At 42.6% G+C, this 21,933-nt stretch overlaps 1 protein-coding gene across 4 annotated transcripts in view; it reads right to left on the reverse strand.

Moving 5' to 3' along the window:
• Positions 1 to 21,933, reverse strand: part of gria3b (glutamate receptor, ionotropic, AMPA 3b) — a 119,073-nt gene that overhangs the window by 5,506 nt on the left and 91,634 nt on the right. For 3 of the 4 annotated variants that reach the window (XR_004764419.1, XM_035409591.1, XM_035409593.1), the window contains exons 12-14: positions 18,510 to 18,708; positions 5,277 to 5,524; positions 4,298 to 4,412 (exon numbers count right to left, since the gene is read on the reverse strand). Coding sequence is in view for 3 of the 4 variants with exons in the window: in XM_035409591.1 (XP_035265482.1) it covers positions 4,298 to 4,412; positions 5,277 to 5,524; positions 18,510 to 18,708 (562 nt within the window). In the remaining variant the exon portion in view is untranslated. The remainder of the gene's footprint in view (positions 1 to 4,297; positions 4,413 to 5,276; positions 5,525 to 18,509; positions 18,709 to 21,933) is intronic. The other variant, XM_035409592.1, reaches the window with a different exon arrangement.

Genomic DNA, 21,933 nt, shown 5'->3' on the forward strand with positions numbered 1-21,933 from the left:
TTGTCTTACGGTAAGTTTGGATTTATCAGTGATCGACCACACTTATCTCAGATCCAGTGGATATGTGCTTTTGTTTATACACATTATTAAAATGACCGGATTAGTGTCTGATTGGACAGCTGTCAGTGTGCACCAAAACATTCAGAGAACATTTCGGGGAACCAATTTGACCAATATACTTGTTGGAAAATCAATTCAACATTTATAAAGATGCTAAAGTCTCTGATTGGCCTGTTATGGCTTTTGTTTTGCAAGCCATTATGGAATCGGCATGACTGCTAGATTTCTCATCCATTCATTCCCTGGAAAAATGATAAACACTTGTAATTTAACACCATGAAATATATTGTATTCACCATCCTTCGCTGTGCAACAGAGCTATCACGGAGAAGATGAGGGAGAAATTGAACTGCTGTCCCAGGTGAAATGTGGCATTGTTTTCCTTGTAATAAAGTCTAACCTATCAAATCTAACAGACAGCACACTAGCTTAGCAGATGCCAAAACTGCATTAGTGGACAGCGGCACTAAGTGGCACAATCTGTCCTTCTCTCACAGATATCAGATTAAATGAAACTGATATACTGCAGATGTATTCATTCTTGCTGTAATGAGTGAGCTCTTTTAGATGGATAAGATGGCATCCATTTTCTTCTGGCTGTGGATGTTGGTGAATGTCCTAATACGTGATTGATGCATGAATGTGTCAGTATACAGTATTCCCAAGGCCGTCAGGGATTCAGTAGGCTATGCAATTGCCATTCATCCAGCACCCAGAATTTTCATTGCTTTGTTAATGCCATTTGGCAGCGTGTGGCTTGAGGGGCCGCAGAGTAGCTGCAGTAGTGTTGCACTGTGGTTAGTGAACTGGACTTGTAACTAAAAAATTGTTAAACAAAGTTCAAGTTCCTTTGGAGCATGGCTGTTAAATAAAGTGTATGAAATTGCTTCAGAAAACAACGTCTGTATGACAGGATAGTATGTCAAATACAAACAATATCCAAATCACTGCAACAATAATAATAATAATAATCATAATAATAATAATAATAATGAGGAAGAGAAAAGATTTAAGTGGGTCTATGTGCTCCTGGCCAGATACCACAAGCCTGACTCAGAGGTACATTCTCCATGGTCAGCCTCAGTAATTCTCCACGGTCAGCCTCAGCAATTCAGTTTCGCTGTGAAAAGGACTGAAACAGAGCCTCACAGCCACGGACGCTTAAGCCCCCAGCACAAGCTTGCCTATGGCCTGTAGGGTGCTTCTCCCTGGAAAGCCTCTGAGCCTCTCTGCTGTACGGAGCTTATTCTAACCAATTACTCATTTCTGAAGCAGATATCTGTATTCGGGCTGCCAAACCTCCATTTTGTCTGTTATCCATTTATACAGCTCCATATTTACTGGAGCAAATCAGGCCAAGTGCCCTGCCCAAGGGTACAACAGATCTGCCCCTAGCTGGGATCCAACCCAGAAACAACCCGCTCGCGAGCTTCTTACGCTTCTTACCCATTACACCGCGCTGCGCCCCCCCGCTGATTTGAGGTACGTCTAAGGACTTTTGATACCGGAGTGTGCGTGCCTTTCTGCGAGCGACATCCTTGTCTCAGCAGCTTAGCTTGCCGGAAATGGAACATCGCTCATCTCTATCTTTCAATCTTTATAATAAATGATTATGACAGAGGAAATGCAGGAGCTATCGAGGGATAGACCGGAAAGCTCATTCCCTCTCCCAGCCCCTGCATGCTTTGACAAATTTGACTGCATTAATGCAAGAATTAACAAGCAAATATTTACATCACATTAATATAAATCATGTGTGTGTGTGTAACAAGCTGTTTAGGCTCCAACAGAGCAGCTATTAATTGGGTACTTGCATAGCAGTAACAGAATTGCACGTATAATGGGTTAAATATGCGATTAAAATAATTCTAATAAGTATTTGCATATCTTACCTGTATAAAATACATAAATGGAGAATGAAATGGTGTGCACTCACATGGTTTTAATTGGAATTAATTTGGCATGGTTATGTTTTACCTCATCATTACTGGCTCCTCAAAATAAATAAATAATATAAATAAATGAATACCAGTTTATGCAGTACCCATGTCTTTCATTAGGGGGCACTAACTCCTGCAGAGCAGATCATTCCTTCTGGCACAAAACTGAGCTTGGAATTAAATTAACCTTGGAGCCACTGATTACACTTTAAATCCCAAAAATGAAAGAGGAAATTTCATTATACCGTATTATTTTCAAGGCAGAGGTGTGGATGCTGTTTCTGTCCCAAATTTGACCTGGGCCTGTGAATTGGGGATAATCTGATTGGTTTCTAGATGATCCTTAACCTTTCTTTCACCTGAAATGTGATATGTCATTATAACCTCGTCCAATTGTTATTTTACAGGAGCCATTTTCCAGTGCAATAAAAGTAAATTAAATACGCTTTGGTCCTTAACAAATGATAATGCATGGTTTTCCCTTTGCTCACTTTGCATGGATGATGATTATTCATAAGAGGACTTCTCTGTGGTTGGTACAAATATCTTTGATCCTCTGTGGCCTCAAAGCAATTGTTGCAGTTTTGTCAGCTCACTTAATCAGACTGATCTACTCTAGCTTTCATTTTATCATTTGAAAATGTTTTGTAGTTATCCTTCTCTGGTGGATTTTTTTTCAGATGGTCATTACATACAATTTATTTCAAATGTGTTCAAGTCACGGAGGTTTACCTCTTTTTTAGGGAAGATGAAAAAAATAGGAATCTTGCGAGTCAAAATTGAAACCATAATTTCTGTTGGTGTATTGCAAAACTTGCCCTCTGGTCCAACCCAAATCCCCCAGCACATTGCTGTCAGAACAAGGCACTGGCTTTGTATTCCTGTTACACTGCAAGGGTGTTCAGTGCCTGCTTACTCTCAGAAATGAACACCTTCAGTCAGGAATAGCAAAGGCAGCTGCCTTGTCTGTGCAGTGTACCGGGCACGGTCGGGGTCCAGACAGTAGAGGAATCAGAGTCGTGTCCGTGGTTGTCCACTGGGCTGTGGGTGGGTCGTCGCTGCTGTAACAAAGGTTTGGGTGAAATTGTCCTCCTTCAGATCCCACTGGTGGGCTGTCATTGCTGAGGCCCTAGGGTGGGAGGCTGGGACAGTGATTGGGACTGGGCTGGGGGGGGGGTGGGGCGGGGGGTGGGCATTGGCCATCAGGAAGTGGCTTTTGAGTGTGACATAAGGAAATCAGACCTCTGTTTGGTATTAGAATTCTCACGTTTGCCTGTAATGCTTCGTCCCCTCAAGACACCGCTGCTCCCCTCGCCTTCCTGCCTGCATGCTTCCGCTCTATGGCGGTCAGGAGAGTGCTGTGAGCCGGCCCTTCGAACCCCAGGCCAGTGGGTCAGGGTCTTTGGCCAAGCCAGAAAGGCAGCCTTACTGTTGTGATCCTATTTTAGACCATTTAGCCCACCCTACAGTATGCTACGTGCTAGTCTGGACTATTTATTTATTTATTTATTTATTCAGGATCCCCATTAGCAATACACAGTGTGCAGCTAATCTTCCTGGGGTCCGAACATAAAATACATACAATACATACAAGATTATAAAACCTATATCTCAGCCTATACACAGGTAATAGTTCTTCATGTCTACCACAACCATGTTTATCTTAACCATCACTGCGCATATTGTTTCTTGCTTCCTTTTTACTTTTAAAACCAGATCTCCTCATTATAAAAGTGCCAGAGCACGACTCTAAGCAGTCTGGCTGAGGAGGCGAATGGCTCACAGACCAGACTCAGACAAACTCCCTTCTCTCTCTTTGGTGCTTCGCTGCCCAGCAGATGGGAAAGGCAGTGATAATGCAATTACCGCCTTCCACAACTGCAGGGCAGCCATCTTCAACTCTGGAGACTGGGAGACCATTGACTCTGCCCCACAGAAAAACCCTGTCACAAATCCTGAAAATTCTAAACTTCCTAAATAGGCCCTGCTGGTCTGTCTCTGCAAGTTGAGGGAAATTGCCTCATTTTGCCATTATTGCTCCCTCCCTTACAACTGCGGCTAACGGCTGCGCGCATTTCTCTTCAGTAAGTCGAAAATGCTACTGGTCCTTTTTCTTCCTCCATTAGCCAGCGAAGGGTTCCTGGTTTGATCTCAGTTGCTCAGTAAACTGGAAAAGCCACATCATTGAAGTGCCGTTATTGCACGGCGGGTGGGCCTATTCCTTTTGGAGAAGAAGATAACAGCCTTGCCGATTACTCTGCACTATGGTACCCGACTTTGGTGACATTGAGGCTGACCTTGGAGTCACCTCCCCCGCTGCCGCACTCTCCCTTGTCGTACCACCATTTGTTTTTCAATTTGTCCAAGAGGCCCTGCTCGTTCAGTTTTAAAACTGCCAGGTTAACAGCATTTCTTGAAACGATAAAACATAACTCGTAAGAAAATGCACAGGTCCGTGAGAAATCTAATGTAAGAAAATAATAATAGTAATAGTGATAAGAGTAATAGTAAGAATTTTATAAGATTAATAATAATCATAGTAAGAATAAGAATAATGATATCAATATTCATATTAATCATTAAAAATAGCACGAAAGGACAAATTGGATAAGAATTTTAAGGGTATGGAGAGATAAGAAACGCTTGTACAGCAAAGAAAGTTCAAATATTGGAAAGGTGGCATGGAGGGTTACGTTGCTCGGGGCTGAAGTGTGCGGGATGGGGACACTCGTCATTGAGAAGAAAAGTATCAACAACAAACACCATGCAATTAACATTCGTCACAAGTGACAGCGCAGCTCTCACAAGTTAAATTGAAAAACCGCTGGACTGTTAAATTAAAAGTGACAACACACACAGTCAGGAAGGACGACACATGGGTTCGGAAGGAAAGACAGAGGGAAAGGGGAAAAAGGAACGAAGGGAAGACGGGAGGGAGGGAGGGAGGGAGGGAGGCAAGAGACGTCAACGTGAAATGACGGATGTTCACTTAAGTCTACACACCACATACGCACTACGCTTATAGGAACGGAATGCAGACATGTAGAAGATTCATTAACAGTGTTAAGAATTCAGGCTTGGATATCCCAAGTCACGATAAAAACAGACATAACACCATTACCTCTCGATGTCCCACTCAAAAATAAAAAGGGGGGGAGGGAAAGGGTCAAAATTAAACGGAACAAAAGGAGGGAAAGGAAAAATGACAACAGGAGACATCAGGGTAGGTGGAATACTATAACAACATAGAGAATATTGTTATATTATTCCACCCACCTTAATGCTGAGCCCTTGGGTGTGGCCACACCGTAGCCTTTAGAGTCGAGATTCCCGCCCACTTTCATCGTATCGCACGGCTTCCGCTGCTCAATGTACTCGTTCATGGTCGACTCCAGTAGGAAGGCGAACTTGCCCTTCGACTTCCGTACCCGGGCGACCCCGTCAGGTGTGGTCTTGGCAAAGACAGAGGGCTCTGCGGATTTCATGTACGACCACATTTTTTCATACACGGCTATTTTTGAGCGCTGCATCAGGGAGAGAAGGAGAAAGGGAAATAAAATTAGGCAATCAAAATCGCACGGCCTTCACACTGTACTGCATGCTCTAGACTGGCCAGTGATCCTGTGCTTCACAATCACAATCTTACTGTCAGAAAGCCTTGACAAAATTATATTAAGGCATCGGAGATACCTTAATAAATCTTGAAATATTCATAGATATCTTAAATACTCGATATCTTCAAATAGTTCAAGAACAGGGCAGTTGGAGGAAAGCTTCCTCGTGAACTCATCCATATGTTTACAGTATTGTGAAGTACAAAAATGCACTGTATTTAGATGGCGCATCATTGTCAGTCCACTGCAATGATGCGGGTATTTCTCTACACTTGTGTACTGTTCTAAGGTAATCATTGCTACCACCCTATGAAGCATGACAGCTCAGATCACCATACTCGGGTGCCCTCCTATTTTTCCTAAGTAGCCAAATGATCACAGGATGTTGGATATCTTACCACGCCCAAGGTGTTTAAGCTCAAAACTCCCAGCCGAGACTTTAATCACAAGGCATCTGAGCTTTGGAATTACCTTCCCCAGATCAAGCGGGAAGCAGAACCTGTTTTGATCTTTAAATCTAGACCTCAAAGTTATCTTTTAGCCTCTGGCTCAACACCTGTCCCCTGTGACCCAAGTATATACCTTGCTTGGGTTTTGCCGTTCCCATACCACAGCCAGAAAACCACTGCAATCCACTGAGCAAGCTGGCTGCTCTTAATGATGAGTCACACGGCTCTGTTCTCCAGCCGGTGCACGACGTGTTGCGAGCAGTCGCACAGGCGAAATGGGATTTTTTGTCACGGACTCAGACGCGCCTCAGCCCTTTGGTAATTCCGTGACTCGCGCCGAAGTGGGCGGGGCGCCGCCACTGGGGGCGTGTCAGTCAATATCGCATGGCGCTGTGCAAGTTTCATCGGAATTTTAAGGTTAGTTTTTCAGCAAAACTTTATTTTCTGTAGGCTTTACGTCATTTGATGGCCAGTTACTGACTACTCACGTGTGAGGTGGAAGCCTGGTTTTACCTCTCCTATACCCTTCTACATGTACGATATATTTAAATTCTATAGGTAGATGTGACAACCATGCCACACTGGAATAGACTTTCTGTTTTGTTGCTTAGCAATGTCAATGACTAAGTAATACGTCAAACCTATGCTGATTTAAAACTGAGAGATAAATGATTGAAATAAATTTATTTAAAACACAACAAAACCACAACTCATTCAGTCCCACTCAGTCCAGTTAAGCCATGCCGTTGTTGTGAAGTAATAATGGACTCGTGTGTTAAAATATTTTGTTCTTTAATTTGAGTGACACCGAGTCATTATACTGTTATGAACAAGATCAATAGCATCGTATGATCTTCCCTGGTTTTATTTGAATAAAAATTTAAATATTGTTGTCATTATTTATTAGTTATAGAATTGCAAGGTAAATCAGGTCCTATACCTCACATTATAGGACCTGATTTACCTTGTTATTCAGTGGACACAGAGTCTGTTTTTCAGGACCCAATTCAGCTCATTGTTCTTAAAAAAGGGATTAAATGTGTTCGCTATTATGACCTGACAGACCCCAACATCCCCCAATGACCTAACCTGAACACTGGACTCACAGGTAACTGTTGATATATATACATAGTTTCTTATTCTACCCCTTTCTGTATCACCCAATGCAATGTCTTCCCACATGTTTTTTTCAGGTAAGAGGTCCATTCAGAGAATACAGAACCAAGAACAACATAATATGCAATACAATAGAATACAATAAATGCCACTCTTCCATTACATCCATTGGCAATTATATCTGGGCAAAATGGGTAGTATTTAAATAAGTATACACTGCTTAAATTTTTCTCAAAAAACATCTGGCATATTTTGCCCGGTGATGTGTTCACGAGTTAAAAAAAGAAAAGAAAAGTGTCTTTGCTCAGTTTGTAAAGCCACACAAAATTAAAACGAGAAAGGTAAATATTAAGTAAATCAGGTGCAATGAACAGTGGAACCAAAGTGAGGTGCTTAGCCAGAGGAAAAAAGGCCCAATTACGCTGGATGAATCGCACACAACGTGTCTTTAAGTCATCTCCGCTACACCGTGTCCATTTCCTTTAATTAAAAGAAGAGATTACCGAGTGCAAAGAAGGAAATAGGGGAAAAAACAACTGAACAAGAAGCTTCAAAGAAATGAAAGGGAGAGACTGGGAGAGAAAAAGAGGGAGGTGGGGGGGCGGGGGGGGGGAGGGGGGGGAGGGGGCGGAAGAACATAATTGCACTGATACTGGGATAAGGCACAAAAAGCAGACGGAAGCAAAAGGACAGTATCTATAATAAGCTTCTATTAAAATCTTCAATGTCCATGCATTTATTTTGCCATCGGTGCTTTAACACTTCAGACTAATGAATGGCAGTGCAGGTCGGAGAGAGTCCCGGACCGTGAGGGCACTCGCACACTCAGGAACACGCACAAATTCTCGGGGGGCATGTACATCGGATTAGTGGGCCCACTGCCAGCTGCCGATAGGTTCTGGGTTCCGTGGAGCTGGAGGTACTACGCTGCGCTATTTGTTTTCCTGGCAGAAGCCCTCGAGCAGGGCGCTTTTCATTGCTTACATTTTTTAAAATGTATATCCATTTATACAGCTCGATGTTTCCCGAGGCAATCAGGAGTGAGAATCTTGCACACAGGTACAAAGGCAATTTCCCACCGCAACCTTCGGGCTGCTGTTCATATTTCCTACAACATCTGGACACCTGAGAGTAAAAACGGGCCAGAGAACTCTTTGGCGAGAGATTTCGCTCCTCAGTCAAAAACTCCTCTTCCTATTGGAAAGTAAGTGTGTCCTTTGATGTTATATCTGTACCGCTTCTGAGAGGGTTTCATTGGGGAGACAAAACTGGTGTTAATCTACACTGTAGCCCCCCCCCCCCCCCGCAAAGTCCATAATATAAGGACCAGCAGACACTGCTCTGAAGTAGGGCAGCGCGGCTTTCAACTCCAAGTACACAGACAGCTTCAGTCAGAAATTAACATTTTGATGGATTTTTTTTTTCCCTGAAACTTGGAGAAAATGCTAATATTAGCCACAGAATCGTTCCCCTTGTGGAGAAAAAAGGCAGAGAGAAAAGCAGTCTGGAAAGTGGCCTCTCTGTGGCGGATTAGCTTTGACCAGCTTCAAGAGCTTTTCACATGCTGTCTCTCTCAGCCACTGCTCAACATAATTCTGATTTGTGCATCAGGACGCATGAATTGTAGAAAATATTTAATTTTCCTGCGGTGATTGAAGACTTTGGTCTAGCCTTCATATTTCTACCATAGGTACTGTGGGAGCACTTCCAAAATGGCCTCCATTGCTGTTTGCGTGACCAAGACACGGGAGAGTGAAAACATAATTTCCAATTGAAGCGTGAGTACTGTTCATAGCCTGAGTGCAACGCTGTCTTAATTTTTGCCCTGAAACAAATCTTTCTTATAATTTTATGCTTCATTTACAACAATGTTTATACAATGCAATCGAATAATTAGTACTTTGAGGCAGTGAACTTTAAGTTTGAACATTGCAGATTTGAATCCATGGTAGGACAGTACAGCCTATCCCAGCAGTACAGTGCCAAACCAGGATTACTCCTGTAAAATATACAGCAGCATAAATGGACTGTACAAAATATTAACCATAAGCTATCAACTGAAATTTGTTGCATATACAGTCTGCTGTGCAAATGAAGAAATATATTACAAAAGTGAAGTGACTCATTAAAAGCAATTTTTCCAGGATATTCCTCACGGATTTCTCTATAACATTAATGTTTATAATCCAGTATTTACAATAATCAGTTGAAATGTGAGGCATATTTCCTCATTGTACAAATTCACACAGTGCCCATTATCCATTAAATACTCTGCGCCTACTTTCAAAAGCCTGTGTGCATCAAGATTTATGAATGCAATATTATTCACATGGATTATGAGATACAAAGAATGATAGATGATTTGTAATTTACATTTGATCCCTTTAGCACACAAATGCAAGTAGCTGAACTGAATTTTACCATTGAGAGATGAGTGCTTAATAAATAAATACATTTGCTTGGATGTATGTGCGCAAATAAAATCCCAGTAACAGTCCGTCAGTCTCAACCAATCAGGAGTTATGAGACAATCTCATAGTGTAAATACTGACAATAGCTTGACTTGTGCTTTGTTACACACGATTCAGTACAATTGTTACACATGATTCAGCACAATTAATGTAAATTGCTGTTGTCCATAATTCGAATTAAAGCTGATCAGAGCTTGTTTAATACATTTTTTAATCACTGTACGCCAAATAATCATTGAGAAGGACACAGGTATGACAGATTTTTTTTCCAGGGTGCAGGATCTATCAGGCAAATGAGCAGAAATGAATGGATTTAAGAATTGATTACTCCTGACAGAAAGCGTGCTGCCTCAGTGCTTTGTAAAGTCAATACCAGAAGCAGGCAGGAGCCCTGCGGCTCCCTCACACCTACCATCCAGAAAATCCAAATAAAAAATTCTGCAGCCATCATTTTTTATGGAAAATCCAAAAGACACCATCAAGAACCCTCAGCTCAACAGAAAACACCTCTACACCCTTTAAATACAGATCCTAACCTCCAGAACAGGCAGTAACCATTTAAAGCTGGTTTTAAAATAATAAACCGTAACATCTATTACCTGTTGGTATAAAAACTGTATTGTTCTATGTGCCACGGACTGGCTTTTGACAGAAAAACAGTATGTGATTTTCCACAGTAAGTGATGTTACGAATTGTTAAAGCAGAACAGCTGCAGTACATGGCTACTGTACACGGTGGTACTACATCGGAGGGAAACAGATGCCATACTGCAGTCACTTAGCAAACCGGTCTTTCTGGGGAGTCCCAATTTGTCACAGTTATCCAGTGTTGTGGCTGTCCTGAGCAGAGGGATGGTGAGAGGGAGAGTGAGAGGATCTTGAGAGTGGTTGTATTGATCCGTGCAGTGTCTCACAGTGCGATGATGATAAATGCGTGTGAGTCTAATGAGTCAGCGTCTCCCCCCTCCCTCTCTCTCTCTCTCTAGTCTGTGTGTTTGAGAGTGTGGGTGGGATGGGGGATGGGTGTGGGTGCACTTGCATACCTTTATATGTATGTGTGTACATGCGCACATGCCTTCTTGTGTATGTGTATGTGTACATCCTTGTGTGTGTGTTAGTGCGTTTACGTACACCTAGTGTGTGTGCATGTGTATAGATTTGTGTGTATGTGTGTGTTTGGGGGGGGGGGGGGCGCTCATGCTGTCTCCAGAAGCATCAATCCCTTTCCCAAAACACACTGTCGGCTCACTAATGGCCTCTGCAAACACAGCACTGTGGAGCACACGTCAAAGCTCTGATATACTACACGGCAATAACTATGATGAGTGGAATGTAGGCAACTGGCAAAAGACAAAGTTTACTGCACCATTTCCCCGGCTCACGGCTGCGACAGCTCATATTTTGTGCGCGCGAGGCTCTATTTTGCCTTTATCTCTTCATCTCCCTTGACCATTAGCACAAGTGCACGCGTAACGTACGAGCGAACCGCAAACGCGTAATAAGCAACGAAACGAAACGGGCGGTACAGCCGGAATGAGCGAGGTGTAATCAGGCCACTTCACCTGTGGAGTGCTATTTTCGTCCGCTCCCGGTCCTTCGTGTTTTCCCACAGCTCTGACTCAGCCGCAGATTGCGAGTGGGTTAAAAGTGGCCCTCGAGCGAGCGTCCACTCTCCCCGACAGGTTTCTGTCTCTCTCTCAAAGCGACGGCTAATCTGTCGTTTTCGTTTTTCAGCGGCCGCGACTGATTGGCTGTTCTGTGGATCGAGGCGCTGACTCATTGCTATTACAACAGCACGGGGAGGGGTCAGGGGCAGTCTAAGCCAATCATGAATGCCACTGAGTTCTGCCCATTCAAGAAACCACAAAACATGGAAATGGAATAATGCTGTGATGTGACTAGTTTTTGGAGCTAAATGGAGCATTGATGATACACTGCTCAACAAATCGTACGGACAAGGGTGGCATTGACAACACATTCAGTGTCCCACCGCAACGGCTCCTGCACAAATACAAAATAATCAAACTCTCCAAGTGATATTCAAAGCTGTCATTGCATACAGCAACATATAAGGCATACACATTAAAAGTCTGCAGGAAATTATTATTATATACTAAGTCAAGCTTTTTGTGCATTTGTCTCCCGATAATGTATTAGAAAAAATAAATATCTGGAGAGACACTAAGGTACTGTGCATATGCCAAGAGCCACCAAAAAACTCTGTTCAAGATAACTTCAAAATGTATGGAACATGCTAACGTCAGTTCTGTTCTGCTAATGTGCTGCACACTAAATTTAAGTGAGGAAGACAATAAAGAATAATTCAAGCTCATCAGAGATTCACAGAAACTGCTCTCTACAGTATATGCTCACACATTGTTAAGAGGCTTTGCCAACTCCCAGTCCATATAAATGACCCTGTTTCCTTTCCCTCCTCCTTGTTTAAATAAGAACAGTCATATTTTTTCTTTCTTTACTCTCCCCCTAAATTGAAGCAGGCACATCCCCCAAACCCATCACCATCTCCATTTACCTCAGGTGATGAATATGCATGCACCTGAATGTTACCCAGTTTCAGGGAAATACTGCTTACTGTTTGCAGTCTCTGTCTTGGGCAAGCTGATTCAAAGTTGCGACTTGGTCAGACTTTCACACTGAATACAAACACGCTCAGAATACCAACACACAGGCAGCCTGCCTGGATACAGGAATCCATTAAACTCCCTTGTCTTTGTCAGTTCAGCTGTTCTGAGGTTAGACAAGGCCTTCAGAAGAGGCCGCTCTCTTGTGCAGCAGATTTCTGCTCCAGATGAACCTGTCATTGCTTTTGTCAGAGATTTTCTTTCTGCAAAGCGGGGGTCTCATCTTCATTGTAAAAAGCTTCTTCTTACCATTTTACCAAAACTAACTGACAATGCCTTCAATCCTAAAAATACTCTTGTTTTTTTTGCATTCAAATCTATGCTTGTCGTATATTCGAAAAGAATGGAAATCTTATTTGGAGAAAATTCAGCCACCTTTTTTTTTACCATGGTTGAAGTCTTTGTGCATTAAGTGCTATTCTTGCTGATGATGATATTACATTTTTGCTAAATGTGACAGAACCAGCCAAAGGAGAGATAATCATTAGAATGATAGACCACTGTCAACTGTGTCACTGTATCATTGAAATCTTCATATATAATTGGACCGAGCCATCACATTAGCTTAGCCACGGTAAAAGTGGCTCTCATTTACAAATGAGATGGTTGCCAGACACTATTCCCTTAAAAAGAAGTGGATTAACATGCAAAGAAAAAAAGTCACTTTGGTTAAATCCTTAAATGGATTTAACTTCACATGGGGTTAATACCAATTTTAATTGAAGATTTAAACTGCACACATGACTGCAAAATGCAATAATCAATGCCACTCATTATCAATGATTCTTCTCTTTAAAATGCAAGACCCAAAATTAAAAGGTGAAAAAGAGAAGGAGAGAAATTTGACAATAAGAAAGGCCAAAAGGTCTGGATGACAGGAGCCCTCTGTTCTGAGCAAGACTTCATGTACACTGTCTTCTGCTAATACCCGTTTACTATCCTAAAGGTCATATTTCTATTCCTGAACCAAGGATAAAAAATGCTGTTGGCTCATGTGCATATTCACCAACTGTTTAAGGATATATTCTTTCGTTTTGCAGACAATATGAATATAAGGGTATGTCGTGGTCTACCGCACGTATTTGCTGTCGAACAAAAAGCGAATCCCACCTGCTCGCTGTTTAATCTCAGTGAGAACTTACAATGTCTGGGCATCTGCAGAGCCAAACATGCACAGGCTGACATTGGAACAGTCTGTGTAGGCTGTATGTGGGCGGACAACCAAAATAGTACATTTTCATGATCAAATCATTGGAGCCGCTTTATTTAAGATCAACATCTTTTGAATTTTACTATTTTTTAGAAGTACCATATTCAAAAGCTGAGAGCAGAAGCAGAATTAGCGGGGGTGCTGTGGGTGTGGTGCACCCATATGAGCAGCCATGAGGGGCTGAGTAGGGGAGAGTGGGGTAAAACATAACGTGGAGTAAAATGTAACACAGTTTTTTTAGGTTGATGCATCAAGCTTGAACAACGTATTTCAGGTTAAACATGCAGAATTACCATCCCTTTGTCTCCAATGAATGACAGGAGAGTTCAATAAATGTTTCAGGAGATATTGCCAAAAGTCTGTTTTGGTTACATGCAACTGAATATTTTTAATAGAAGTCTTTTTCGGCGAATGTATTGTGTGTGTGTGTGTGTGTCAAGGAATCCAAGTGTATGTAAACGTAAACAGTTGTTTAGTGACAGATTGCATAGTTTTGATATAGCATACTAGCTTGCTGGGATTGCTAGCTTGGCAAAGTCATGAGTACGAATCTCGACTTGGGCCTTTCGGTGTGGAGTTTGCATGTTCTCCCCGCGTTCGCGGTTTCCTCTGGGTATTCAGGTTTCCTCCCACAAGCCAAAGACATACAGGTAGGCTAATTGGAGACTGTCCAGGGAGTAGTCCTGCCTCTCGCCCAATGCATGCTGGGATAGGCTCCAGGACCCCTTGTGACCCTGCCCAGGATAAGCGGGTATAGATAATGGATGGATGGATGGATGTTGTATGTCAGGTGTTAAATATCAAATTAAACATATTAAAATCAGAGCTGATGAAAAGTTTTGTATCTTTAAAGTGGACTCGTTCTCCCCATCCAAACGTATGACAGGCTAGCTCCGGGGTTGCAGGAACAGGTGGCCGGGGGGAGGGGGGTGGTCTTGCGCTGTACTGCCAGAGAGCAGCAGCCAGAGTGCGCTCTTCTGGTCCCTCCTTGGGGTGGGATGACGGATGTGGACGCGCGGCCTGCGTTTCTACCTCGGATGAGATCTGTCAGCTGGACCAGGCAGGGAAAGGCACTGGGGAGCTGCGGCCGACGAGGAGCTGTCACTCAGGATAGCTGAAGGGTGAGGGACAGTGACGGTGACCGGGCTGCTTTAACGGAGGTCAGCAAGAGGCGATTTGCACAAGAACGTTGCCTTTGTGAAAGACTGCACTGTCACAGGGCGATCGCACCGAATGCTGCAGCCGGCCCTTTAAATGCCAGTGGTCTGATCCCTCTGAGCGTAAGCTTCGGCAAGCCTGTCATCCAAAGAGCGCTCATTATGTCACGGCCAAGGTTTGTATTTTGCCATTAAAACGGATTTTAAAAAGTACACTTTAGAAGGCAGGTGAGTCAACGAGGTCTGTCTTGTGATCCAATCTAAGCCTGAAGAGGGGTTGGTCACATGCTCACCGTTGCTAAATTACATTAATGTGCTATGACAGGTGAACCCTCAGTGTAAAATGAATTCACGTACCGGGTCATTTTAAATAGCTTGTTTTTACAGTGGCACTGTGTACCCTAACGCAGAGTTCCTAGCACAGTGTTCCCTGGCAACAGAGGTCTCCAAACAGCCTCCTGATTTCTGCAGTTCTTTACACACAGATACACACAAAAAAGAACAAGTGTTTTAAGTCTGCTGAAAAAAAATTAACCCTTTCCACAAACTAGGAACAAAAACCAGGATAAAAAACTGTGTTCCAGAGCCATTTAGTCTGGGACCAATGATAATGTTAGAGATATTATCATATAAAGGAGTCTAATTTAAGCGCACTTCACTGTTGTTTCAGGCAACACACATTGACAGCGAATTGTGTGAGTTTTTGTGAGACAGTATAATGTTGGGTATGAGACTGTATAATGTTGTTCCTAACACTGATTTTCATCAAATTTATATCAGCCGATGTTATATAGTATATCTTATGAAATTCAGCTTCTAAGATATGGACCATCTAATATATTTAACATTGCCTAACCCTCTAATTTGCACTCAACCATTATCAACATTTTTAAAAGCAGATGTATTGACTCATCCTGTATCTCTGCCGTCAACATCTGACATCTAAACTGCAGCACCATTCATCTTGTCTGAAGTGCTGGCGTTCCACTAGACTTTACGCCCCGCGCTCCATCGCTAATTTCATATGTCAGTGCGTGTGCAAAGGAGTGTTAAATCTCCACCCAATGAGACCAGAACCCGCCATGTGGAAAAGCAGTCGGCCATATGTGTGCGCGCGCCAGCAGCAGCTGTGTTCTGGCGCCTGGCTCCCTCAAACGCAACGCGACGCATCCCTACGCTATTCGAGCATATAGCCAAACAGCAGGTAAAGGATCACTTACCTGAACCGAATGCGGAATGGACCAATTACAAAGAGCGCTACGCAGTATCACAATTTGCATTGAAATTATCATTCACATTGAAAAAAAATGTATATTTTCACCATGTATTACAAACAGTAGGATCTGCTCAAATCTATGAAAGGATACTTAGTATATAGTGCAAGACACAGAAATAGAGATTGAATATGTAGTGCGTAGAATATAACTTGTCACTCATAAAATATGCATCTGGATTTGCTTTTAGGCTGGACACACACTATTCTCCTAACCAATGACAACAGCCCATCAAGAAATTGGAACTGACAAGTGAGATTCCGCTCTAACCCTGTAAAGCACAGTGTACAGAACTGCAGAGGCAGTGATCATTTTCAGTCATGACGATGTCGAAGATGAGGACATATTTCATTTAAGAAGACAAACACAGTCCCTGATTTCAAAATTCGAGCTGCTTTACGGCATACAGGTCTAATTAAAGTGGAATTTCTTTGCCGAAGAGCAGATTTAGAATAGAACTCGAACCCCTATTAATCAGTATTTTTTTCCTCCTCGTCAGCCATCCACAGTTTTAATTAAAAGTCCCCTGGAATAGCAGCTCGCTCATGTCATTTCCAATTTGAAGGCTGAGAGTGTAACTAGGACACTCATTATGTCGTATATTTGAAATTTGCAAGTCCCTAACCTCCTTCCAATTACCTCTGCAGCAAACCTTTGACTACACAGGAAAACAGTGCATGTCAGCCAGCCAAACAAATCATTAATTGACATTTCAAATTCATCACGAACAGCTGTGACTGAGGCTTCTTAAAAATTAATTTTGTACATCACCTGCAGTGATTCATTTCCACCGGATTTTAATGTCCTTCAAACGCAGCATCCCGAGTTAAGCTGTCCTAGAGTATAAAGACTTGGGGCAATGCTCCTACATTGACCAGTAGAGTAATGAGCTCGAGGAAGACAGACCTATTTACCTAATTGCAGTGCCCATCCCTCTGCAATAAACACGTTGCTTTGGGCTGTTCCATTCGACCTACAGGATGAATTCTCATTAGGTTCAATTTATCGGGCCTCAACCATTCATCTAATTGTATTTCACTTGTGAAAGCATGATGTCAAGCTTTGATCAAAACTCACTCTCAGTCACTCAGAGACACTTACCCACCCACATCATTATCCTGATTCCGACGCCTCGTTACATCAAGGCTCTACACCTGGTGCACATTTTACACGTACGCGCGGCAGATCTGGCACCCTCATTCATGTTAGTGCTTAGCATGAAGACTTAGTCCACAGCCATGCATGGTGCACGGGGATCAAAGAAGACCCAAGTCTGCGCATGCACTTGACAGAGCACAATACAGTAAAGTGCACACAGAGCACCTGTCTATGGAGAAAAATCACACATTTCAGCCTCACTTTCCCTCTGTCCCAGTTAAAGGTTATGTGTGCTGATTTGCATGCCTCTCCTATTGCAGCTTCTCTCTGGTATTTTAGCAGTTTTCTGTCACACCGAACGGAATGGTAATTTTTCCAAATGCTTCTTGTCCTCGTTTTATTCCCTAAATTAGAACGCCCAATTGTAAGTTTAGGCCCCAAACCCCTTGTCCTCCATCAGTGCAGAAGGGCACACACTCGCACGCGCGTCCTCTGAAATGCCTGCAGCCAGCTGCCGCATCATTACGTGCGCTGATCCGCCAGCTGTACCAGGCTGATGACCGGCATGGCGTCAGCCAGGGGAGCTGCTATTTGGGGACGATGTGGGCAACACCCTGACGACGGCAACCCTCCTTCCTGTTCCTAGTGACACTCCGACCAATAAACGTCACCCTTTGGGACGGAATTAGCAGTGGCATGGTCAGGCAGGAGCGTAGGAGTATGTCGGGCACTGCGGGAACATATTGTTCTTATTTTGAAAAGCACACTGTTTTTCCTGCTTTTAAATGCTAATTCCCAGAGACCGTTGATAAAGGCATACAGGCAAAAAATTTTTTAACAACAATTGAAGCAAATTACAAGGTTAAGGGGTCCTTGCTGAGGACCGCTTAATGAGGTACAGTCCAACAGTTTTTCTAAATAAAATTAAAAGAATGAAAATAACCCAATTATTATTGAGCAGAACAATGTTCTCTGCTTCCAGCGTTGGTAAGAGCACGTCTCCCCCCTGTCCCCCCCACTCTCCCTATGCCCCGGCGGCCAGGGTTCCTTATCATGGGGTGCATCACTGCACTAAGCTGGATGAAACTGGGCGGCCCGTGAAAGGGTTTGTTTTAGCATTTATCAGCTCGGATGCTAGGAATATGCATGGTTCACACACAAAGAACTAAACTGCAATCATTCCCTTCTGTACATGCATAAAAGATACAAAGCGCACTTAGGGCTGCCGCAAGAAAAAAATGCATCCAGGAAAAGTGCCCAGCTTGAATAAATCAAGGATTTCAAAATCTTTCCTCTAAGGGCCATTTGCCTATTATCTGCTTGGCATGTCCAACTGAACCATTTCCCTGGATTCCATCCTGAATTGCAAGAAAACTTTCAGCTTTTCTAAATATGCATGTTTAGAGATAGCTGTGCTGTAAAGCACTCCTGATTTTTCACAGAACGGTCCTTAAAGCACAAGAGATGCTGGCACTCACTCTAAAGAACTCTTTGGTGGAGCCTGAGTCCAAGGTACCGTAGGCGATCTCGGTTTGTTTGGCAAGATCCTCAGCGCTCTCGATGGGCGAGACCATCCTCTCCACAGTCAGGAAGGCTGCCAGGTTGGCCGTGTAGGACGAGATGATGATGAGGGTGAAGAACCACCAGACACCTCCCACTATTCTCCCTGACAAGGACCTGAGTGAAGGGGAGGGGGGTGGGGTGTTACAGTGAGACGAAGAAAGCAGCATTAACACTGATGTCGTGCAGTACGACACAGAGGAGCAATTAGCACCAGTGTTCAATTCTCAGGCCACATATGATGCTGTTCAATAGAGTAATCAATGAGCATTTAACAGGCCTGGCGACAGGCAATGCAGCTGCAGCGTGATACTGATTGTTGGACTTTGTTTTAACTCTGTGGAGTGCATATAACTGGGTAGAGTGTCCACAATTATCTCATTTGTACTTTTGTGCTGAGATGAATACTTCAAAAATGCTGTTTTAGTCATTGTCAAATACGTTTCCATGACTTTTCAGTTTAAGGATCGTTTTCAAGGATTATTTTTTATTTCTGCAGCAGGTAAATAGGGCTACTTTGAAGATGGAACTACAGATGAAATACTTAATATTTAAATGTTATGTCACCGGTAGTGAATATCAGTTACAAATTACATTTCCGCATTTCTGAGCATGACAGTGAGCAAACCAATTTGGCAGCAATGTCAGCACACTGCCATTGCTAGACCTGATAGTAAATTCAATTTATTACATCGCTAGAGAGCAAGAAAGGTTGATATTTTTGCTGGTTGTAAAAGAAGTTAAAATTTATGAAATAAGAAATTGCTTATTTTTTTTTGAATAGGGACAGGGATAGATTAATTTCCAGTTTAAAAGTCAGTGGAATATTTACACATGTTCCATGACGTTTGCATGATGTTCCAGAATTAATATTTTTTCAAGGTTTTTTCAAGACTGTCGCTGTGTGCTTTGGAAAGCAACACCCCCAAAACAATTACACCTAGTTCTCCTGACCTGGGCCTCACAAAAATCACTCTGAAACTAGAATATGCTTCCACCACTACATTTCATTACTTTCCTACTTCCCAGCGCTTTAGACTATAGTATATAGTGCTTTTAAAAGGGAAACAAAGGAAGCAGTTGATACAAAAGCCTTTTGTATATGATGTCTCAGTAATACGTACTGCTGACAAGGAGAGAAAATTGGAAGTATTCAACAAAGTCAAGGGTGATTTTAAAGTCTTTGACAGCTCTTTCTATTAAAGAGGGACACTGGTCTGCTTTCAGTGCATAATCGGCAATAGCTTGCCAGAACAAAAACATTTGGACTGGACTCTTGACTCAACTCCTTGACAAAATGATCATAGTTCTCAAGAGTCACATTATTGAAGGAACATATTGACTAAAACAAATAGGTTTAACTGATGAGATAAAAACAGGTGGGCTTTTACTGCAAATTGACACTCAAAACATTCCATATGTATTGCTTTTAGAGCTAACAATTTTAAGGTGCTAACAAATTACCAGGTCACTTTTTCTTTAGTTTTCCTTAAGAAAACCCTTCTGAAACCCACAGTAAATGTTTCACTGGAATGTTCGTTTGCACTTTTGGATGTAATATAAACAAATTAAAATCATAATATGGTCATTACCTTGTAATTGTATTAAGCGTGCAACAGCCTTAAACAGAAACAAACCAAAGCAGGAATCCTCTAGGCTTCAGTGTGGTAAAATAATTTTCACGAGGAAAATAAAATAGTTTGTTCTATGAGAAAATAAAACCAAGGGAAACCATTTGGATGTAGAAAACAAATGTTGTTTGCTTTGTGTGCACTTGACTCAACAAATCACCTTCCCTGTGGTTCACATTAAAGGATTATTATTAGAGGAACTATTGGCTAGTTTTCCCCAGGTAATAGCCCTGGGTTGTCTTTATTACAAAGCTATTTCATATTTATGGGAGTAAACTTGGATTTGTAGTTTTATGACCCACAAAAGCCGGTTTATCGTTTACTTTAAAACAATCTATTTAACCTTCACTGTTGGAACTTTGTATAACTGCGCCATGTATGAATACGTATGCCCGTAAGTAAAGCAGGAGCTAGATCTTACAGACCTCTCTGGGTTAAACAATCCTTCCCTAATGCGCCTCAGGCCTGTTCTTGCAAGCCGCTTGGAGGAACAGCTCTCCTCTCTGAAAGGGACTCCCCTCTGAGCGACAGCCATGCTCCCTCGATATATTTTGCACATGTCTATAATTTTCACAGGCTGTAAGCGCTTGATGTACCAGACCGGTTGCTTTTTTGCCCGATGAGAAATGAGCAGTCCCGCGGACTGGAACCTATCCTCCCTGGGTGACGCTGCAGTCGTTTGTGGAGCCTTCAGGCAAAATGGGCTCTGAGACGGTCAGGCTTCCATGCCACACCAGAGGGCTCACCGCTATGATGAAAACCTGTGATTTATCGTGAAAATGCCACTTACGGCCCCATGTTTAAAGATTTAGTGTGATACTGTGTTGTAACAACCCTCTGTTTTGTCTATCATTATGAATATTGGTGTCTGCAAAAATATTATTCTTGGTAATAATAATAATAATATAACAGAGGAACATTGTTTCTAGGGGGAACAAACAGTACAGTACATACACATACATTTACTAAATGGACACCAAAACTACTTGCAAAGCATAGTGAATGGCGCCGATCAGCAATTATTCACTTCATTCATTTCATCTTTGGATTCATCACCATATTCATGAGCTCCTAATTCATCCAGAGACCTCTCCATGGCTCTGCCAGTGATTACCTCTATGGAGGAGCAGAAAGGAACTCAGTTTGTCATAGAACACAGGAGTGATCTATGACAAACCGAGCCACAAAGGGGCCCTAATTAAGCAGCATCCGCCCGTCTGACAAGAACAATGGCTTGAACAATGACTTCTCCTCTCAGGTGTCTGGAAAGCCAGGCAGGGCGAGGCCATAATGGTGACAGGGGAACAGATGGAGTGACTGATGAAGAAGCAAAATGAAAGACAGGGGGGTTTCAAAAATGACTGGAGCGGGGGAAGGAAGTCAGAATCGCACCGCAGCCATTTGGTTGTTTGACTTGCGTTAATGGAAGTGCACTAGTAAAATCGGGCTTTCGGCGTCCTTCCACCTTAACTGTATCGTATGTGGCAATCAAGATGACCTTGAAACCAGACAGAGAACGGAAAAGAGCAAGCAAAGGCATAGTCTGGCTGAAAAAAAAACAAAGCTGTTCTACAGTTCAAATGATCATGGGTGTAATGGTTATACCCAAGTTAAGTTTTAGGGAAAACTATGGAAAAACCAAAACAGTTGAGAAACTGTATACCGTAAAATGGGGCAGAAGGTCAAAGGAAACAAGGGATACACAGAGTGA

The sequence above is a fragment of the Anguilla anguilla genome, chromosome 3 (assembly GCF_013347855.1).
Source record: "Anguilla anguilla isolate fAngAng1 chromosome 3, fAngAng1.pri, whole genome shotgun sequence".
Lineage (NCBI taxonomy): Eukaryota > Metazoa > Chordata > Actinopteri > Anguilliformes > Anguillidae > Anguilla > Anguilla anguilla.